General features: G+C 47.3%; 1 protein-coding gene across 1 annotated transcript in view; it reads left to right on the top strand.

The window, feature by feature from the left end:
• The first annotated feature begins 288 nt into the window (after positions 1-288).
• Positions 289-22,718, top strand: part of LOC149343323 (uncharacterized) — a 41,053-nt gene continuing 18,623 nt past the window's right edge. The window contains exon 1 of the mRNA XM_089545832.1: positions 289-861. Within this exon, the coding sequence (XP_089401958.1) occupies positions 818-861 (44 nt within the window). The 5' untranslated portion in view covers positions 289-817. The remainder of the gene's footprint in view (positions 862-22,718) is intronic.

Genomic DNA, 22,718 nt, shown 5'->3' with positions numbered 1-22,718 from the left:
TGCGCCCATGTGTGTCTCTTGCACGCGCATTTCTTTTTCGGTTGCCTTCGGCGATCCGTCACCCCTTCGCGCTAGCTGGCTGGGCTAGACAAAGAGGCTGTTGCGAGGAGAGAGAGAAGAGATGGGGAGAAGGGAGAAAGATCGAAGGGGGTGGCTGGCGGAAAGAAAGAATACCAACAAAACAGCCAACGCGGGGCGAGACGAAAGCGAAACAAAACAGAGATCGACGCGCGCGCGCGCGCGCGTGGAGAGAGGGAAAATGACGGCGGCGACGTTTGAGGGAAAGGCTTCGTTCGAAATACAACGGGCAGCCACGCCGATGTCAGCGGCAGAAGAAAGAAAGGAAAAGATAAACGTGCGCGGCATAACCCGAGCCGTCCGTCTCTTCGGGAGCTCACTCATCTTCACACGCGCGTGCTTCGAGGTGAAGTCAGCGGAGCGTCGTTGTTCAGATGCCGCCGGGACGACGCACCAGGCAACCGTATCGAAGCCGGCTTACACCGCTACATTTCCACGTGCACTGCGGAGATTTTACTTCATTCACGCGATATCACCGTTGTGAAGGTGTTGTTAGCAGCTTGTGGAGGTGGAAAACCAGCGAATCACGAGATATGCCGGTGGTCGGCAGCGCCAACGGGATGCGGACGCAGCCGTGAACGGACGCGGTGGGCGCGCGTCGCCGGCGTCGTGTTGTGAAGTACTGTGGAACCGTGGACAACAGCTGTGCTGTGCGTGGCTGTTCCGCCGTACTTTGGAAAGCAAGGCACCTGCTTGCCCCGATCCGCGGCGCGGCAGAGCGATCCGGCGTGAAGACACGATGAACGGGCACAGCTTGCTCCTGGAGACCCGCCAGGTCTTTCGGTGAGTGGAGCAAAACAACTTTCACTTGGGACGTTCCTTCCTGCCCGCATGCGGTCACCTGATGCGCCGTATTCTTCCACTTGCGTATGCTGGCCGTGTCTCTCTGCGAAAACAGAGAGCAATATTTTTCTCGTCGTTGCCATATTGCTGTCTTCGAGTACTGCTTGCATGTTATGTTTGTACGGCACCTATGCCATGTATCGCTTCTCGTTGATTATCACATTGTTGCAGCCCAATAATGCTTAACAAGTATGAAACAGGGGAAATTACTTTAGTGTAAACGAGGTGTGCGTGTGTTGTTGCGTAGAACTTGAAACCATGGTTGCAAGTTCGGTGCAGGATTCCTGCGCCCGTGTGCGTTAATCGATTGTTTAGTGTGGGTATCGTAGTGACGACGATTTATAGGCTGCGCCATGTTGAAGTTTTCGCAGCTACGCGAGTCTGTTCTCCGATTTACCATGTGATCAACGAGAAAATGACTTTTCAAAGTTTTGATAAGTATGTTTCTACAAGTGTTTGTGTGCGGGTGTGTGTGTGGGAGGATGCAAAGTGATCGCAGAAAGTTGGAAATGACCGCGTGCCCGACACGACGTCAAAGCGCAGGCCTAAGTGCGGTCAGGCTGTGCTCACAAGCTAGAAGCAAACATCATGTTCTACCTATTCAAACTGAACTTGCCCGTTCTTACAATGTATTGTAATGCGGTCCCGTCCTCAAAATTGTTGTGGAAAAAGGAAACGGGAAGCGCAATTTACGGAAACGAATCAATATGCTGTTAACTGCTCAGCGTTGAGATTGAGATTACAAAGTAAACGAGCAGAAAATATGACGGCTTCTTGAGCACGCAATCCAAAATTCTGCATAAAATCTATAATGTGTTCTATTGCCCATTGCACAAGCGTCAGTTGCTTAAAACGAAGTCAGAATTATTTTTGTAATCCTGGCTCGCACTGTACTTCCTCTTGCTGTTAATACTTATGGACGACTTTGGCTTTACTAATACATTGTTTGGGTGAGCAGTCAAAATAAGAAAAGTGCTGCCCTTTTGTTAGTGCAGCCGTTATCACTGTCTGTCTCTTAATTCGGTGATGAATTAATCGTTTCTAACATTACTCTTCGTCTTCACATTTGGCACTCTCCTCCGCGATGTCAAGAGTATTGTGTTCGAAGATGATGATGTCAGCTCTGGGCGCATTGGCTTCGCCGCTACGTTGGCCCTTTTCGGCATTATAGTCCTCATCTAGTATAGTTACTCTGTATCTTAGCGGCTTGGCACTGATCCACGTACATGTTAGACATGTTTCGGACTGGAGTCGCTGGCACCACCTCCGATGCCTTTGTCGCCGCTCGTTCCGCCCAACGCCAAAGGTCGAGTCAATGAGGCGTCGGTCCAAGAATGTACGTTGTTGAAGGCTTGAAGCATTCTAAATAAATATGTGAACCTTTGAGACTAAAAACTGATCTACACGCGCTGAGTACCTCGGGCTGAAAGCCAAGGAATGGAAGAGTTAATGCAGAGGATAATTCACGTCGCATATAATAAAAAGAAGCGATGTTGATGTAAACAGCCATACTATTGCTTTTTCTGTGATGTTGCATACATCTCTTTGGCGTGTATGATATTAGTATGCACCATACTTTCATGGAACTAAAGCACAACATAGCTTGTCGGGAAGGTATACCTCCTCGAAAGACCCCTGCGTTGTGACTTCGCTCTGGAAGCAGCCAAATTTCTTCCAGGTTGTTCGATTAAGGCTTGCGCCGGGCGTCGTACCGTGCATTGATGACAAAACAAGGGAAGGGTATACAATGTGAACTAAACATTAAAAAAATTGTTGAAACTCTCAGACATCTCACTATCCTTCGGAGCGGAGTAGTAACATCCTATAATTGTACAACGCCTTACGTACTGCCCCCGTGTAGGCACTCACTTGAAGACCGATGTGACCTGCGTGACCACGTTCCCCAGCCCACGTGGAAACACGTGACTTGGTTAGCGCCCGCTCCCAGCCCAACATGCTCCGTAAAGTATAGGCTCACATGAGCAAACATTGGCGAGTGTGTCATCATTTGGGCTGCATGTTAACGCGAGTTGTTTTCGGTCGCTGCATGGCTGAAAAGAAAACATGTTCGTTCTGATAAGTGGTGCACTAGGGACGCCTGTAGTGTCTTTGAATCGGGCGGGTTGCGACACCACGGACTCGAACAAAAGAGGGCGTTGTCTGTAAGAGGGCAGGGACATATGACACCATTTACGATATTTGCGTTTGCTGTGTGCCAGGCAGGGAAACAATGGAGCATATTCTTATCCATGGCTGTAAGTGCCTCTAGCTACCAGTACACGAGGGAACCACAGAGATCTAGGATGCACTAGGTTCTTTTAAGAACGGCAGGGCAGGGTGAAATTCCATAAAGAGGAAATAAGTAAGAGGTAGTTAGAAGATTAGTAGAGAAAAGCGAGAGAGTAGTTTAGTCAGGGCGAGAAAACTGCGCAGCCCCTCTCAAGAAAGCACCTAGCGAATAATTAACTACTTAAAGGGAATGTTTTTAAATATATTCGCTATTGTGTACTATATGTAAGTACTAGGCCGTAGTACCAGTGTGTATTGTCAGACAAGTATCAAACGCGATCTTGCTGATGGAACTAGCCTGATTCATACTTCTACGTAATGGGTCCCTGCGAAGTGCGTATTCATCGACTTGTCAAGAAGGCCGCACCATACGTGCGCTGTAAAATCAGAAAATAATTTTGCAATATGCTCTGTTTACCTCTGTTCGTATGCGCCGCTCTCCTTCCCGGTACCCCACCCGGAGTAACTCTGGCACTCCAATGTTGTGGTGTTTGAAAGTATACATCGGCTTTGAAATGACGCTCCATACTTTCATGTTTTGTTCTGGTATGTGCTCGTCTTTTATTAACGAAAGAAAGACCTCATAGGCAGATTTGGAGAAAAGAGAACTACTATGAAAACTTCTGTTTACATGCATTCCTATGGGCCACACACCAGGTGTTACTCCTGAACAGCGACACTAATGCCACCGCATCTTGCTGATGTCACAGATCGGTGTTGGTCTATTGTTTCAACCAAGGAAAAAAAAACTCACTGTTTATAGCAACGCTGCTCAGGGTTAGTCGAAACGCAACTTTCAGGCCGTAGATCTTGAACCCAGACAATGTGAGAGTTCTCTGTAGATTTACAAGTACCCGAAAGTTCTTTAGATGATCAGCTGAATCTATTGATGTGGCAGCTGTGGTACGGAAAAGTACATGTTCCTGACGATATATGTGTAGCGTCGACCTCGGGATCCATAGGTCCCACGGACGCCAGAGCATGAAGTTCACTCTTACACATATGTTAAATTGCTTTGATTGAGGAACAGACTCTGAGCACCTGTGGGCCTATAGTTTAATAACAGGCATATATATGGACCGAGAACTGTCGCGCTATTGTAAAACGCCAGTATATGAGTGGTGTTCTGTGAATCTTGCTGACTGCCCCTCGCTGTTGAGTCACTGCAGTTGCAAGCTTATTCTTTGCCTGTGGTGATTGATTACGATCGTAATTGAAGCTGCATACGTTATCTAAAATTAAGATTCCTCCAGTTGCTTTTTATGTAACTTATTTTTGTAACAGAGTGACTACCATTGAAGGATATGCCTAGATGGGCAAAAAACGGTATTTCCTTCAATTTACAGGTTATTGCCTGTTGCCTATGAGGTATCTAATAAAGTTGGTTTCGGATATTGGGTTTAACGTCCCAAAGCGACTCAGGCTATAAGGGACGCCATAGTGAAGGGTTCGGGAAATTTCGACTACTTGGGCTTCTTTAGCGTGCACTGACATCGCACAGTACACGGGCCTCTAGAATTTCGCCTCCATCGAAATTCGACCGCCGGCGGCCGGGATCGAACCCGTGTCTTTAGGGTCAGCAGCCGAGCACAAGAACCACTGAGCCACCGCGGTGGCGTATTTACTAAGGCAATCGCTAGTAAAGTCTGGGTAACATTAGACTTCAATCAACCAAAGGATCAGGCAGGCTTTCGTAAAGAATACTCCAGAATAGGCCGAATTCACAGTATCACTCAGGTTATAGAGAAATGCACAGAATATAACCAACCCCTTATAACCATTCTGTGATTACGAGAAAGTATTTGACTCAGTAGAAACCTCAGCAGCAGTCATGCAGGCATTGCGGAATCAGGGTGTAGAAGAGGCTTGTGTGAAAATACTGGAATATTTCTGTAACGACTGCACACATACCATACTCCTTCATAAAGCCAGCAATAAAATTCAAATAAGGAAGGGCGTCAGGCAGGGAGACAAGATCTCGTCAATGCTGTTCACCGCCTGTTTACCGGAGGTGTTCTGAGGCCTGGATTGGGAGCATTAATAGAGAATATCTAAGTAATCACCCATTCGCTGATGACATTGTCGCGCTAAGTCTCTCCGGAGAAGAACTGAAATTGAAATTTAAAGTTTATTTCTCCACACACATTACAGTGAAAAAAGGGGACACTGGGCAGCTTGAAATAGCACCCAGTGCTCCATGAATACATCGACAGCAATGTGTTTCGCGAACATCAGGCTTAAGGTATGCTTAATATCCCTATCAAAACAAAGAAATAAAAAGTACTACAAGAGTCTAACCCTGATCGCGTACACAACAAAAGTGATGGACATAAATAATAGGAAAAATATACAATCCAATACACCAAACCTATATACAATGATGCCACAATAGACTCGAAAAAGCACATGAGAGATAATAACTGATTCTTTGAGATGTCTTGTATACAAACAGTATTTGCTGCCAATATGCTAAGGTAATTTCATAGGTTATGGGAGAAGGACTGTTTACGATATAAAGTGCGGCAAAAGAGTAGAAGCCAGGGTAAAATACATCGGGTAGTGTACACTGGTGTGAATAGATGCAGATTAAAGGCTGCAAGGAACAGTTGAAGGAACTGCAAAGCATGATCAGTCAGTTGGACAAGCAGAGCAGTATGGTGGGTCTAGAAAATAATATGCAGAAAAGCAAAGGAATGTTCGATAGACTTGCAAGGAAACAGCAGTTTACTATTGGTAGCGAGGTGCTGGAAGGGGTAAGGGAGTACGTCTACTCAAGGCAGATAGTGACCCCTTATCCGGGTCATGAGAGGGAAAAAAACTAGGAGAATAAGAATCGGGTGGAGCGCATAAGGCAGGCTCTCTCAGATCATGAATGACAGTTTCCTACTATCCCTCAAGAGAAAAGTATACAACAGCTGTATCTTACCGGGGCTCACCTATGGGGCAAAACGTGGAGGCTAACGAAAAGGGTTCATGTTAAGCTGAGGAGAACGCAGCTAGCAATGGAAAGAAAAACGATAGATGTAACGTTAATAGATCGGAAGTGGGCGGAGTGGGTTAGGGAACAAACGCGGGTTAATGACATCCTAGTCGAAATCAAGAGGAAGAAATGGGCCTCGGCAGTGTATGTAATGTGAAGGTAAGATAACCGCTGGTCCTTAAGGGTAACGGAGTGGACTCGAAGAGAAGGCAAGCGTAGCAGGGGACGGCAAAAAGCTAGGTGGGCGGATGCGATTAAGCAGTTTGCGGGGATAGGGCGGCCGTAGCTGGCAAAGGACAGGGTCAATTGGAGAGACATGGGCGAGGTGTCTGCCCTGCAGTGGGCGTAGATGATGATGATTGACATCGTAGTTGCAATGCATGCGCACCACCAATGCCAAAATATTATTACTGGTTATGGCTATGAATACGGGGCTATGAAATACGATTGTCTCACAGGAAAGAAGAATAAGGTGGCGATCATCCAGTATTCGCGGCAGGCGTGTTCGACCCTTTAACGCCTTCTGACAAAGGAGTGTCGGAAAGTGTTGTGAGCAACAACATCACGAATTGCAAGTCGAACCTTTCTTTCCGCCCGAAAGGCTTTCTCGGAAAGGTGTCAGAGCGGCATGTCGTTTTGATGCGCGGGATAATGCGAGATAATGACTGGACGGGCGTCTCCGCGCGAGCGTGGAAAGCGCGATTAATCACGCCGCTCAGCACGGATGGAAACGCATGCAGCGACATTTGCTGTATGACGGCGCTGACTTGCGCCGCTCGTCACGAACGAGTTGGAAGAGTCCGCCTGTCGTTCCTCTGTGCGGCGGCGAGGAACTTGTTTTCTCCAATGCCAGGCGTTTCGTTTTCAGAACTGTCCGATCGAGCGACCGCTCGATTAGGATTATCTGTGCCATGGCTGACGCGCAATTACGCACTGACGGCTTGGCCGCGACAAAGGGTTCGCAACGAGTTCTTTTGTAAATTTTTATTGCTACGGCATAAGATGCTCGTCAGGTGTTGTAAATGGACCCCAATGAGCACTTTCATTGCATCTGGTTTAGAAGAAGAAAACAAAGGGAGAGGAAGTAAGAACTACAGCATCACTGGCATTGTTTCAAGTTGCAGCGTGCGGTAAAATGAAGAAAGGCTATACTTCATACGCCATGGGACTGACCCCGTGGTACGTCGTGGCGAAATGCTAAAAGATCGACATTGCCACCCGTCTAAGCTGGCTGACAAGTCGTTAATCTTTTGCAAAATGGTACATGAAGGCCTGCATAATATAATAATCATTTTGTAATAATCATTTTGCTTTGATTGCGTTGGCAAGTCCCGGAGATAACCGGCACGTAGAGTCGGTTGATACGGTGACGAAGGACGAGAACATTTTGAAAAAAAAAAAAAAAATGAATATACTCATTGTATTATATCGGTCCTGTACTCTAAAAATTCAAAAATTCTATTAGCCTTTTTCATTCCGAAATAAGGACTAGTCATTTCTATTTTCTTACTTTTTTTGCATCCATTTATTCGTGCGCCCCAGACGGATTGGGTGCTCTTGTTGGTTTTCTTTAAAAGAAGAGGCTGTACAGTGTGCGACCTATCACCGTATTTTTCTGCGATTCATTTCCTGGTAAATTATTTCGTTCTTTTCTTATTGAATGCTGCTGGGGAAGGTAGGGTTGACGCAGCGATTACCGTTGTAGCCGTCAAGTTGTCATTTCCCGACGCACTTGATATCTGATGTGTGACTGATAAAAAACAAGCTCTCAACAACAATACACATCGGCGGCTGCATATAATAGTTGTTTTACTTCGTGCATTGTTTGCGCAAAATTGAAGCCTTCTCGTCTCCTCCGAAACGTACAACTGGGCCGCCGAGTTCGCCCGGAAGTCGCAATGTGCTTATTTCCCACCGCGCCTCTGATTCTTGCCGTATATTGAGGAAATAGGCCACAGGCTCTTTTACTATAATTTGAACACTGCCAGCTTAGTGACTAGTTTCATATTAAAAAAAAAACAAACAAACATGATCGCTGTTATTTTGGACGAGTACGACAGGTAACAGGCGGTATTGTTTTTAGTGAACAGAAGAAAATTGAGCATGGACGGATAATGGATTAGTTCGCCGCACAGCAGCGATGCGAGCTACGCGTGGAGAACGCTGTATCGAAGTGCTCTGGATTAATTTAAACCAAGTAGAATTCTGTGACGCGAACGGAAAAATACGGACGAACGTTTTAGTTTTGCATTAGTCATCGTCCTTATCATCAACAACCTGACTACGCCCACTGCAGGATAAAGCTCTTTCCCATATCGAATGTTTCACCTGAGGTATTCTGCAGATTCTAAAAATAGGATTTTTGAGTGAGAAGAGCACTTTGTTTCGGCATAGCATTGTCAGCGGTGCAGCGCATCAGAATACAGCCCAGACGTGCTAACTAGTAGGCTGGTTAGATAATATTGAATAGTTAACTATTTAATCATTACCATTAGTCTCATTATTTATCTAGAGGCGTGTAGCTCACTGGAAGTAATATGCATGCCAGTTTTTAGTGTTTCGAAAACGCAGTTACCCTCGGCGTTGTGACCCAACAAATTTCGCCTATATCGCTTGAAAATGCGTGCTCTTTCGAACAGCTTGCAGGCAGAACAACCTCTCCAGTGCACGTATATGTATTATTGCTCGTCAAAATGACCCAAAAGTTTTGGACCACAACACCTAGGGTAACTGCGTTTTGAAATTCTAAAAACTGACATGGATATTACTTGCAGTAAGCTACACTCCTCTCAATAAATGAGGAGACTAACAGTAATGGCTAAAATTTAAGCATGCAGTATTGGTTAAGCAGCTTACCAGTTAGCACGTCTTAGCTGTATTCTGATGCACTACAGCGCTGACAATGCTATGCCGAAAAAGTGTGTTTCTAAATCAAGAAGCCCATTTTAAAAATGTCAGAACACCTTAGGTTTGGTGAAAGACCCGGTACAACTCCAATTTACCCGGTAGTGTGCCAACTGCGGCCCCCCTGATCCTCACAGCCTTGCTAATCGCATCTGCCCCCCCCCCCCCCCCCCCCCCCTCCGCCTCTTTCTGCGCTTGCGTTCTCTTAGAATCCACTACGTCACCCTTAACGGCCGTCGGTTATCTTCCCTTCCCATTATTCATCGTGGGTGTCACAGTGCGAACAAGACGAAGCAAGAAGACTACACAGTCTTCAGTCTTCAGACAACAGTGTAGTCTTCTTGCTTCGTCCTTCGTCTTGTTCGCGCTGTTAACCCCACGATAAATTATTACAAACTCGCCCAGCTATCCATCCTTCGCATTACACATTCCCTGCCTATACCCATTTCTTTTTTATTTTAACCAGGCTGTCATTAACTTGCGTCTGTTTCCTTCCCCACTGCTCTTTTTGAATCCCTTAACGTTACACCTCTCATTTTTCTTAGCCATAGCCCGCTGCGTTGTCCCTAACTTAATCTGAACCCTTTTTGTTAGCCTCCACGTTTCTGCCCCATAGGTGAGTACTGGTAAGATACAGCTGTTATGCACTTCCCTCTTGAGTGATACCAGTAGCCTGGCATTCATGATCTGAGAGGTCCTGTCATATACACTTCCCCTATTCTTACTGCCCTGGTTATATCAGTCTCGTGGTCCGGTCTGCGGTGACCAGCTGCCCTCAGTAGATATACTCCCTTAATGCTTCCAACGCTCCACTGCCTCTTGTAAACTGCTCTTCCACTCCGATATTGTTGAACATTACTTTAGTTTTCTGAGTACCAATTTTTAGACTCACCGTTATGCTTTCTGTCTAGCACCTTAATCATACTTTGCAGTTTGTTTCGAGTTACTTAGGAAGCAATATCATCAGCGAATCGCATACTACTGTGGTACTGACATAAGAAATTTTCGTATGTGCTATTTTGTGTTCACACTTTTTTTTCTTTTCTCTATGTTAGCATGACTGTTTAGACAGGCAATGTATGCATATAGAGGTATTTCTCCACCTGCTGCCTGATCAGCCAACAAGCAAAATGTGCTTAGGCAGATCAGAATTTATGAATGTGTACGCATACAGACGAATAAATTTTGATTTGTTTCGATTTGATTTATTCTCAGTTAGCTTTAATTCCGAACTCTTCCCAATCCAGACCTGTGAATACCTGTTGTAAACACTTACTTAATAGTGCTGGAGAGATCGTGCCTCCCTGCCTGATACACTTCCTGATTGGGATTTGGTTACATCCTGTATGGAGGAATATGGTTCCTGTGCAGCCACCATGGAAATATTTCAGTGCTATCGATATTTTCTACTGCTCCTCATTTACCTTCCTTGAAATCCGTCTGCCGCGGCCGGGATTGAACCCGCAAGGTTCTACTCAGCAGCCGAACGTCGCGGCCGGTAAGTGAACAGACATTTTATGAAAGTACGACATTAAATAAAAATAAACAGTGCCACCAGAAATAAAGCCGCTTATTGATTTGATATTCAAAACCTCTCAATGATAGTGTATTTGTGGAATCGCGTTTTAGGATAGTTCCATGCTGGGGGACAGCTGGAAAAGAAGTAAAATCAGCATTTAGTTAATGAATTTTACCAAATTAGTTCATCCATTCTAACAAGTGTCCCCTTGCCTTTACGAAAAAAAGAGAAGGAGGTTGCCTCTTTGTAAAAAAAACACACAAAAAAGAAACAAACAAATTGTTTTCGTTTTTTATCTTTTTTACTTTGCTGAATTTGTACCTACAACGAAGTGTAGTTACTTGACCGTGGAGACATTCACACTCGTACTTAGCTGTCATGGACATCAGTATACGAATACCGGGTGCAACTGTCACCGGTGAGTTACATTGTTTCACCCTGGAAACAGGCTTATGTTCCCTATAAATGGTGCCACTCCCAGAGTGTTTGGCCGCCGTCATGTCTGCCTGTCGTCGTTGCGGCTAGGTACCATCTCGACGGGTAAACCGAAACGAGGCGTGCGAAGCTCCTTCCCTGCCGAAGGAGAAGATCCTGGGCGCGGCGGGTCATCGAAGCTACCGCGCCCATTGAAGAAAGCCGCCAGTTGAGCCTCCCCGGTAGCGATCGGCGCCTCCCAGTCGAGATCGTGGCGACCAGATTGCCAGGCTTCCGAAGGCCTAGCAGAGATAGATACATCAGCGATGGGCCTTCACTTATGGGCGGGGTAATTGCGCTCTTCGCCAGCTCAGTTTCCGATTTGTCAAAATTGATCAATCCCTGACGTCCAGCATCATTGTATTTGTTGTAAGCTTAGAACTGCCTATTAGTTTCATTCATATAGTGCCTACAAGCTGCAAATCTCAATGGAACGAAACGAAATGACTGGCACTGAGTAATATGAACGCCTTCATTTCAAATGTAGGACGTATGCTTGTTGAAAGCGCTTGTTGGTTTCTACGAGTGCCGTTTTACCTTTGAAGAATGAATTGAAAAGTATCACAGGTTATGTTCTCCTTCGCGATTGTTTCATTGTCTCCCGGCCATTAGTTCCGACAAGTGATCGGGATTATCCCTAACTGTCACGGACCACGTTTCTTTTTTAGGTGTAGCGTACTTTGAATTCTTAACATAACGATTATATACATTTTAAAATGTGAGGCGATGGCGCGCATAAAAGGCGCAGGATGCTTTACTGAAGTCGTCTTGCGTATATCGGGCATCACGCGTAAGAGGAAGTGACAAAGTTTTGCAGAATAGTATTAAATATTCGGAGGCACATAACTCCGAGCTCACATAGACTCGGATGGCGAATGTCCGGGGCTAAAGTGCCCTTCGTTAGTCCCTTAGAAAAGCAACCGTCTGTGCAGGTGCAGCAGTCCCTTATTGAAAACCATAATTTGGCTTCCTAACAAAATGGCTTAGTTGTAAATTATTAAATTAGCTTAGTAGTCGGTTCGACAGTTGTGCGTGAGACATGTACCGTCAGAATCGTCTTTTCTTGGGCTAGTTGGGTTTTCAAGCTGTAGGTGTTAGCAGCGCACACGAAACAAGGACGGACAGAAAAGGGAACGGAAAAGGGAAGGGCACATGTAGTGGGACGTTTTGACATCTTCTGAGTCACATGTTAAAAATTCTTTGCATAAAAGTCGCTCATTTTTCCAATAAAGCTCAGTTGAAAGTCAGCGCTGTGTTTCGTTCCCTTTTCTGTCCGTCCTTGTTTCGTGTGCGCTGCTAACACCTGCAGCGCTGCTAACACCTACAGCGCTGCTAACACCTACAACATGTACCGTGTGCGAATTTCAGTTCCCTTGGTCAATTAGGTAAAAAAAAAAAAAAAAAAACCAGCGCGCTTCGGCTTTATTTTGTTTTTGTCTCGTCACCTTCTTTTTTTCCTCGGCTGCTCGCACTTTTCCGGACCTTGCACGCACATCAATGCAGTGTACTTTATGCTGAGCGTCACGCCATCCGTGCTTTATTTTAACTTTCCTAAAGGCCGCAGAAACAGCGGGTGTCCCACACTCGCTTTCCCCAACAGCGAATCGACAAATTCGTTTTCGATGGCCATACAGAGATTACTCATTCGCGTTTCTTGCTCAAGCGGCTATCGAGCTACGGCCGCCCATATCGCGTGTCACTCGCGCGGTCAATCATGGCACCGACGTTGCGTCACCGGCTCCTCTACCACTGAAGCGAACGGCTTTCCTTTACACGCCCAATGCAAGCGACTCTCAAGAAGGCCCCCTCACCCTCCCTCATCGACAGCGGGAGTGTAATGACTGAGCTGTTAAGCGAAACGTGTCAGTAGTCATAACGGAGAGTCACAGGGAGCGCGAAGAAGAACAATGAAAAGTAAAAAGCCAGTGAGCAAGCAAATAGCGACTCCGAAAAGCAAGCAGGCAGGGAGGCAGGCGTCCCCTTGGTGGGCCGCCCATTTCCTTCCGTCTGACAGCTGCCAGCGATTCTCCGCAGTCGTCGGTGGCGACAGAAGGTCAAGCAGCGGGCACGCAGGAGGCGCCGGAGGGCAAATCACCTCGCTTATTGTCACGCTTTCACGGGTCATAGCCACAATTGACAAGCGGGCCTGCAGCCACACAAGGTTGCGGGCCGCGCCGCAGCACCGGGACCCCCAACGCTCACGATCTCCAGCGCTGCTGGTTTCGCGTGGCGCAGGGGTGGCGCGTGATCGGAGACCGGTCGTTTCACGTGGCGTGAGAACGTGGGCTGCACGCGCAGATTGATGATGATGGCGATTAATCCTCGATCTTCAGTCGTGCCTTATATCTGCATGGTCGTGACTGAGCGCGGCATGGGGCCCTCAACATGTGGCGGAAGAAGCGACAGCACGAACTATGCGGTGTGGTCCATTTAGGGTAAATATTACTCTAGCGTGTTTGGGGAAACCTCTCAAGGTGGAGTAGGTTTCAAGCGAGGGAGCAGTTGCTCATAAGAATGCAGGTGAGCACAGCTTTAATACTGAAAGGGAAATATATATGCAGCTTTCATACTACCACTGAGTACGTCCTTGCAACCAAGGTCTTATTACTTACAAGCCTTACTAGTTAGATTAGTTGGTAGAGCAGCAGCCATAGACAGGGGCCGGTCGCGGGTTCGAGCGCCGGACCATAAGGAACATATCAACAGCGAAGTTTCTGACAAAGTTGTGCTGGTTTCGTTTGGAACTATGTGACAGCGGTCGCGTGGACTTCAGTAAGTAGTTATTGACTTGGAGGAGATACTTTTGTCGATGTGAGAAATGAAGAAAGTAGGGGTAAGACAGCAGGAGATGTCGAAATGTGCTTATTTCTTTGAAATAAGGAGTGCACAATGTTGGTAAGGGGAAACACCGCAAACAGCAAGCACGTGCGGAAAAGTGACATCACATGTGGTTGGAGAGACGCGTTTTCTCTTTGGAAGAACTGCGAATACGAAACGACCATTTCGTTTTGCAGGCATCATGTGTTCAAACCCTATGTGGTCAGCACTACGGCTACTGGTTCAACTAGCAACTAGACGGAGAAATCAGCGTCCAGTGACATTTTGTTTAAATACCTTTGTTATACCAATACATTTCTTCTTTATTTGACTTGAGTTTTCGACCCGCTTTACTACGGACTACGTAAGGTGCCTACTTCAAATATTCATAGTCGCTTCGCTTCGTCAATTACGAAAGCTGTATTGCTGCCATGTCGTACACATGGCGCCTAGGAGGAGGCCATCAGGAAAGGTGTTTTCTCTACGCACTTTTTTCGCCACGCTTAGTCCCTGAGTGAGATGCGTGCAAATGCATCATCGCGGCGTTTAACAAAATGTCGCAAGCGGTGACAGCTGCCTGCAGATTGCAAGTGTCCCCCTCCCCACTCTCGCTATCTCTCTCTCTCACGACCTCGTATCACACTCAAGGTATGAGCGCAGCTAAGCACTCCCCAGCGTTTTACCACCAGCGCCTGGATTCGTCCGCAATTGTTACCCGATCGCACGCACGCACGCACGCACGCACGCACGCACGCACGCACGCACGTACGTATACGCACCAACGTATGCACGTACACCTCCGCCTGGCACCGGGTACATTATGCAGAGCCGGGTGAAAAAGAAGGACCTTGAAGGCAGCGACGACGCTTTTCGCGTCGCTTGTCCCCGACCACTCTCGCGACACAACAAAATGACACGCACCGCTGGCAACAAACGCCCGCTTCCACGCTTTCTTCTCATTTTCTTTTTTTCTTGCTCAAAGCAGGCGCACACGCATTCATGGTACAGGCTTCAGCGCGTGTTGGGGGGCCGCGTCGCAATACGCGCATCGCGAGAGCCTTCCGCGCGAAGTGGCGTTCGGGCTTTCCACCCCGTGATTAGAAACAAGACGCAACGTCCCGGTCCCGTAGATGCCCCTCGCTGAGTACGCGTACACAGCGACGGTGGCTTGCACGCCACAGCTCAGCGAGGGGCCTGTTCGTCGCGCGCGTGGAGCCGGATAGCGGTCAGGGCTATGTCAACGCGAAGTTACGCCGCGCTGGAGGAGCGCATTGCGAAAAAGGGCCCCTCTTGAGTAGCGCGTCTTCGCACTCCGTGGTTTATATTTATTTGCTTTTCTTTCTTTCCCTGCTAGAGGCCCACCTCGCCTGCGGCAGCTTGGCTGAGCTTACTGATGAGCACCGGGGGAACATTGGCGCGAAGCGAGAGAATGACAGAGTGACTCTGCCGGAGCCAAATGATGCGCGGCCTCAGTGTGTTGTGTGTGTATGTGTTCATCCCTGAGGCCAATGAGTCAGCCTGTTTCTCGCTGCTCGAAGGACTCTCTTTTTACCGGAGCCTTGATTGACGCCGCTGGTTAGTGTCCGCTTTCCTTGTTTTTCCTTTGGTTGGCTGCACAGCGCCGCTTGCCTTCAGTGGTGTAGGTGTGGGAAACCTGGTTCCGAGAAACAGCCACGTTTAAATCTTGTAATACTTAGCACGAACACGGACACGCCACAGGAAAGACGAAGCGCACACAGTCGCCGACTCTCATGAAGTCAGCGTTTGTGTGTGTGTAGTGTTGTGGTGTGTCTGGGTTCGTGCTAAGCAAATATTACAAGCTCGAGATGTACCAGCTATCCCAAAGGGAAGTTTGACTGAACTTCACCCACGCTTATTAGAGGGCCTGAAATCTGGACATAGGAGTCGTGGATGGAGCGACCCGGTCGTGCTTAATGCACCTACCCGGTTGTATATATGTGGAGTAGCGTCTGCCCGCTAGCTGGCAACCCTACTACTGGTCATCAACTCCATCATCATCTGTCAAGCTGCGGCCACTGCAGGACAGATACCTCTTACATTGATCTCTAATTCGCCCTCTGTTATGGTAACCACTTCGACCTATAACCTCGCAAATTTACCTAATCTCGTTCCCCACCTCACTTTCTCTCGCTAACAACTACGCTATCCTCCCCTTTGAACCCACCTTGTTACCTTACATAAAGAACAATCGGTCGTCTGTCCTTCGCAATACCAATCCCGCAAAAGTCCATTTTCTCCTCCCAATTTCGTCTACGATGACATTAACGCGAATTCTTCTCTAATTCACGCTGACTTCTTTCTATCCTACAATGTCACCCTTGCAGCTTTCCTCTCGATAACATGCTTCCGTTCAACATTGCCAGGTTCAGTTTCAAATGACGGCCTGTCCGGATCGAGCGACCCTCTGCAGCGCCGCGGATCTAACCACCCTGGTCGCTTGCTCTGCAACCGTTGGAGACTGAGCGCCGAGGGTTGAGACCCTCATGCAAAATGTTACTACCCCACAACGACCCGATCCTGTTGAGGAGATGAAAGACATTTCCGCTCTTTCCTTAGAGAGCGTTTTCAGGATGGTTGCGCCTTGACGAACGAAGTCTCACTGTTCTGCGGTGTTGTTTGCAGGGATCAAGCAGCATCTCAACACCGATTTCAGATATGTCAACACAGTTATTTAATTTTTTGTAAAATACCGCGGAACTTGGATTCGATCCCAAACCTCCGGCAGGTGGTCGGGTCGTTTAGTGTACTCCCTGAACCTATATCTCGACAAGAGTAGTAGGTTATTATCTTGTGTATCTCGCTTGCGGGAAGCATATGCCCATAAGCATATGCCCTATAAGCATATGCCCAGAGGCGAGTATACACGGAAAAAGAGGAGCTTCTTTGCCGGACCGAGCTCGTATATATCACTTGCACGCTTGCGCAGCCCAGAGAGCGAAGCTCGCGCATGCCTTCGCACGCATTTTTGGACCTGTGCCGACGTTGCGTTTTCCCGATGCTCACGCACTTCAAAGAGCGCGTATCGGACGGCTCCTTCTTCCTCGTGGTGTGCCTCGCGTGTGCGTGACTCCCGCGCACGCGGTCACGCAAATTCCGGCTTTTCACGCTCCTCGTGCACGCATTTACGGCGCTGCCGCCGCTGTCACGGAAGCCAGACCGCCATTTTTCGACCGTTTTCATCGCCTTCGCTCCCGATTTCTCTGTGCGGTTCGGCGAGTTCTGTTTTTCCGTGGAGGCTTGGCTTACGCAAAATGCAGCGCTCAGTGCGCTGTGCGCAGGTGCGCTTTGATCGGTGTCACGCGTTTCAGTGCTTTTTAAACTCGTTTTTATGCTTTCTGGCTAAGGAAGACGCCAAAGGGCGCTCTATTCTTGGCATTACACACTTACACACAAACCACGTCAGTGGTGTGTTGGCCCATTTCGGCAGCGACTGTGTGTTTTCAGTCCGGTCATCGTCTTTCGCTTTCACGGAATACCGCGCAACGGTCGAGGGTCCAGGAGCCGTTTATTGAGCGAATTTTTTCCTGATGTATGCTTTTGTTTGTTTTCCTTTAGCCAGCCTTGCCTTTCACGCCAGAACCGGTGCGTGACATTACTCAGCATCTGTCAGCCTTGACGTCTAATGAAGTACGTACCGAACATAGAGAGGCGAAGAATCAACAGCAAGGTGGAGAGGAGATGGAGTGTGGAACAGCTTTAGATATTTACGTTCTTCTACTGCTTCTTATCTGCAACTTTAAATAATACTAACAATAACAATTTGCTGTGATGAAAAGCAAGGAGCAGTAACTCTCCCATTTTCCGTGCCCGCATTAATCGTGCCGTGAGGGAAGGAATGAAGGAGGGACTGAAAGAAGGAAGAGATAAAGAGGTGCCTTAGTGGAGGGTTCTGGATCAATTTCGACTACCCGAAGATCGTACATGCGCTCTGACATCGGCCTGCACTTTGGTGTCATTTGCAATTGCAAAGATGAGGACAAGGAGCACTCAGTTGTTTTCAGCACTCCGTGAAAAAAAAAAAAAAAATTAGCCTGCTTTGTTGAGGCCTTTAGGTTATGAGACTGTCGCGACTGCCCCTATTGTCGGCGGTCTGCACATGTCTCTAGATTCCGGCGCAGATTTTGGAACCTGTTTGCACGCTCTATGTCTGTGATTTGACCGCATCCATGCCAATCAGACGGCAGCTCAGACTTGTGTATTGTGCGGCCATCAAAATGGTTAACGAGACAACGGGTAAAGAGCTGGCTAGTGACACTTGCTGTGGGGCTAGTTGATCTTCCATTATCTTTGATGAACTAGCACAGAAAGACAAGCGACTAGAATAGAAGGAGGGCGATGTGGACTCAGCTCTTGAGTCTACGTAATCCTCCTTCTACTCTAGTTCATTGTCTTTTTGCGCTGATTAATCAAAGAACTTGCTAGTGTCACTTGCTTTTTGGGCTAGTTGGTCTTTAATGACCTTTGATGATCCAGCGCAGAAAGGCAAGGTACTAGAGTAGAAGGAGGGCGCTGTGGACTCAGCTGTTCAGTACACGTCGTCCTTCTTCAACTCTGGTCCGTTGTCTTTTTGCGCTGATTAATCAAAGAGCTGGCTAGCGACGAACTGATCGTCCGTTGAAGTAGCTCTCACGCGGTTTTCTTCCTTGTGCACCGCTCTCTGTGACTGTTGCAGCGCCTAGACATAGCGGTGATGCTGCTACCTGTAGCCGACATGACACGGAGCATATGGTATGCCGACTAGCGATTTTGCAACAGACTGCAGGTAGCCGTGTCAAAATAGCGAACAAGAACGGAAAGTAAAGCCATTTCCTTTTTTACTTCGCAACTGAGCTGAGGCTCACATACCGGTCTATTTTTTTCCTTTAGGTCTTCCTTATCTCAGTTGTGTTGTAAAACGAAGCGCTTCAATTGACTTGTACCGCTCTTCGAATGATGAGGACGTATTTTACTTAGCGACATGCGTGCCGAGAGGACTCGTTCAGAGCTGAGCGCTGCTTTTGAACACCAGTTGGGTCATCGCCTGACTCGCGTAATGACTTAAACAAAATAAATTCACATTTCTGTTATCGGCCGAATTTCCGAGGTTAAATGGCTGCTTTCAAGAGCGTTTCTGTTTGCTTCTTTGCTTGCTCCGATCATTGGAATAAATCCACTGAGCCCTTATGATGCGGTTCAGATGCGATTCAGACTCTGCCTTTAGTAATTTGTTTATATTACTGTTGCGTGAGAACTTCACCACTAGTAATTCTAGCAATTTAAGCGGCATTTCTGACAAAATCAATCTTTTCCGTTTTCTCGCAACATTTCCTGATGTGAAAATAGTTGTAGAATAAGCGAAATGGCCTAGTATATTAAGCGGAAGGATCACCGGGTTTTCAAAGTATTGTTCACTAATATCAATCAATCAATAAATAACTCAATCAATCAATCAATCAATCAATCAATCAAACAAACGGTTGGTCGGTCGGTCAGTCAGTCAAAAATGAGTAAGTCGGGCTGCCAATCTTTTAATCGGTCGATGGATCGATCCCAATACTGTTTTACGCCGCTTCTATGAAAATTTACCGCTGCTATTTAATTTACCTGACAACTTATTCTATGACAATTTAGCTCTCCTCCACGTTTAACGGCAGGGTGATACTTACGGTGGAATATTGATATGTACTCTGGCTGAAATCGCTCAGGATCGACAGCTTCTGGAAATGTGCTTTCCATCGCTGTTGACATATATACAGGGTGTTTTTTTTTAGAAGGTCCAAAATTTTTTAAAAAAGGTAAACTGCTTTAGATTTATTTTAGCACTGGGGCTATACTGGAGGCTACGGCGGGCGCCAGGCAAGAGGAAAACTGTTTTAATTAGTTCGCTGATTAACTAAATATGTTAATTAACTTTTCTAATTTTTGTTTTAGGGTATATGTTGTATTCGCAGAATTGGAGATCGTCCTCTAAACAGTCCAACCAAGAAAAAGCAAATTTAATTAAAAATTTTTCACGCACGTTACGAGGCGCGAAAACGTCACTCTGGTAGGCATCTTCACACCGTAACGCAGCGGCGGGAGCGCCTCTGACGTAGTTCACTCCGCCCTGCGCTTTGCGTCAAGCGTCCCGGACTGGCGGCCTGCGCTATCGCTGCTTATCTCGCTTCGCTCCGCGGCCTCACGGAATGCCGCGCTGGAACAAAAACGCATTGACACAAAGTGCAGGGCGGAGCGAGCGCTCACAGACGCTGTGTTACAGTGTGAAGCTGCCTACCAGGGAGACTTTTTCTCGCTTCGTTACGCGCGCAAAAACTTTTTTCATGAAAATCTTTTTTCTTGGCTGGACTGTTTGGAAGATTATCTCCAATTCTGCTAATACAACATATCCCCTAAAATAAAAATTATAAAAGTTAATTAACGTAATCAGTTAATCAGCGAACTAATTAAAGTAGTTTGCCTCTTACCTGGTGTCCGCCGTAGCCCTCAGTATAGCCCCAGGGTTAAAATAAATCTAAAAGAATTTACCTTTCTTTAAAAATTTTGGACCTTACAAAAAAAAACACCCTGTATACCACTATACCTTTGCTGGAATATCGTTTTGCTGACAGTCATTCTGAAGTCCCCAGGGCCGGATTGGTAATCTGAACGAACAAACGTAGCGTTTAAACAGGACACAGAAAGATGAGGACAGGACGGGGTAGGTCACTTTTTTATTTTTTTTAGGGGGGGGGGGTGTCTTGTTTAGAGCTTGCATTTCTTGGACTTTCTTCGTTGAAAAGTTGAGGGTCAACATGCTTTACCTTTGCAGGATTTACTTCCCACATTTCATAAATCCGCCCCTGTGGCCACAGCTGTTTTAATTTTAATAAGAGAGACTGCAAATGACATCGAAATTTCAAACGCTGAGTAGCGGAACCGAAGTCCGCTGGCATGCATCGCATGACCGCACAAATTTCATCCTCACATCGCATGACCCCACAAATACCTCCGGCCAGTAAAATTCACCGAGTAGTCTTGCAGTAGTTTTCCTGACACCCTGATGGCCGGCGAGCGGTGCACTGCAGTGCGCCTGCTCGAGGGCCTGAGGGCTAGCGATGCAAAACTATCGATAGTAATGTCGATACTATCGATAGTCAATTTCCCGATAGTTTTGCATCACTAATGAGGGCTGAAGTTCGTCGGAACAACGGCTTGTTCAATCATTTTGCCAAGACACATTTGATACGTCCGGAACGACACGCCGTCAACCAGATGGAAGGTGTGAGCCGTCTCTGTGTGCCCAGAAAAGGTTTTCTTCAATTTTTTCCGGCACACGTCTAAGCTAGTGTCTTCTGGTTTCTTGCGGAACGCCGTTCGAGACGCGTGGAGCGCGCTCTGAGTGCGATCCAGGATGCCCAATCGTTCAGATAGGGTATAACCGAAGAATACAGAGAATGCGTTCCCGAAATATTCGTATATAGTAGTATATAAAGAAGCAAGGCGCTGGTACCTCAGCGAAATAGCAATGACCACAGCTTTTATAGCATTGTTAAATCCCATGGGAACCAACTAGCATGGCAGGATTACTCATGTCTTGTTGCTGCGCACGTTATCCTTGTAAAAAGGAATAATTGCAGCTGAAAATAGTGGGAGGTGATTTCTCAGCCACAACATTCGCGGATGGATAGCTTTAGCCTCATTTTCTGTAATCAATAATTGAGGCTGCCTGTGGAACTGAGCTGGTTGGGTACCTAGCTACGCCAATGCCGACGCTCCTGTCGACTTTGTAAGGGCAGCGTGTGCGGAAAGTATGGTCATGTAGTAGTGGCGAGCAACTTTCCGAGGCACCGGCAGTGACGCCCGTTTTAACATAACTGGGAACAACAGATCAAATGGCAACATGGCTTCTTCTGATAGGAGGTTCGTAAAAATTGAACGGGTGCGCCTAAGCAACTTACTCCGGACGGGCACCAAACACGAGAGTAAGTGAAGTGTAGGCGCGAATGAGACATGCTGTGGTAAACGAAGAGCACGTGTGTTAACATAAGCAGAGACTGTGTCTGTTATTCGTGGGATGGTCAGGGACGTCACGCAAAACCGTTAATGAAAAATGGCGACTTCAACACTGGACTCAGCGGCTTCTGGGCATCTGTGCCAACTTGGTAAACTTCATTTCACTTCGACCTTCGAAAGCGAGTGTTGTCATTGGCAGCTTGTCGCTGTGCGCTGGAGACAAATTATATTTTTTCTCGAATACAACAGAAGTTTAAGCCTCCTAACAAATGGAAGCCGCTTGCGACGACAGCTGAAGGCTATTTTTCTCCGCTTTCGGAGACAACGGGCACGCGATTAGAATTCCGGTGTCGTCCGGGCTTCGGCATTAATTCTTTCCGCGTCGGGACAACTGGCGTGACATGCGTGTATGCGCGCGCACGGACACACAACACAAAATCACTTGCGCACCGGAGCTAGCGCAAAGTGAGCGAGGTATCGCAAGTGGTCCTTGTCAGCACTCCAACGAAAACTGCTGCCGGGCCGCGGCAAACAGTCGGGCACCACGAAGCACGCGCCATCGCTCTGCTATTTGCCTTCCGGCTGCGCGGTCGCAACTCTACACGCCAACGCCCCGTCAAACAGGCGCAAACACTTCGCTCGTCTTGACAAAGGGTGTGCGACGAGGGCTGGGGCTGCGCGGGCTAAGCCCGCTCATCTTGCGAGTACGCGTCCACGTGCCTGGTGGGTGCGGCTGGTTGAAGTTACGACACCGCCAATAGCCGTCGGCGCTGCAGTTTACCGTTCTGGATGAAAGGTACCTACTTTTAACGCCGCAGGGCA

The sequence above is a fragment of the Amblyomma mixtum genome, chromosome 5 (assembly GCF_055824585.1).
Source record: "Amblyomma mixtum isolate Tamu chromosome 5, ASM5582458v1, whole genome shotgun sequence".
In the NCBI taxonomy this organism is placed as follows: Eukaryota; Metazoa; Arthropoda; class Arachnida; order Ixodida; family Ixodidae; genus Amblyomma; species Amblyomma mixtum.
This window is presented reverse-complemented; position numbering and strand designations above follow the sequence as displayed.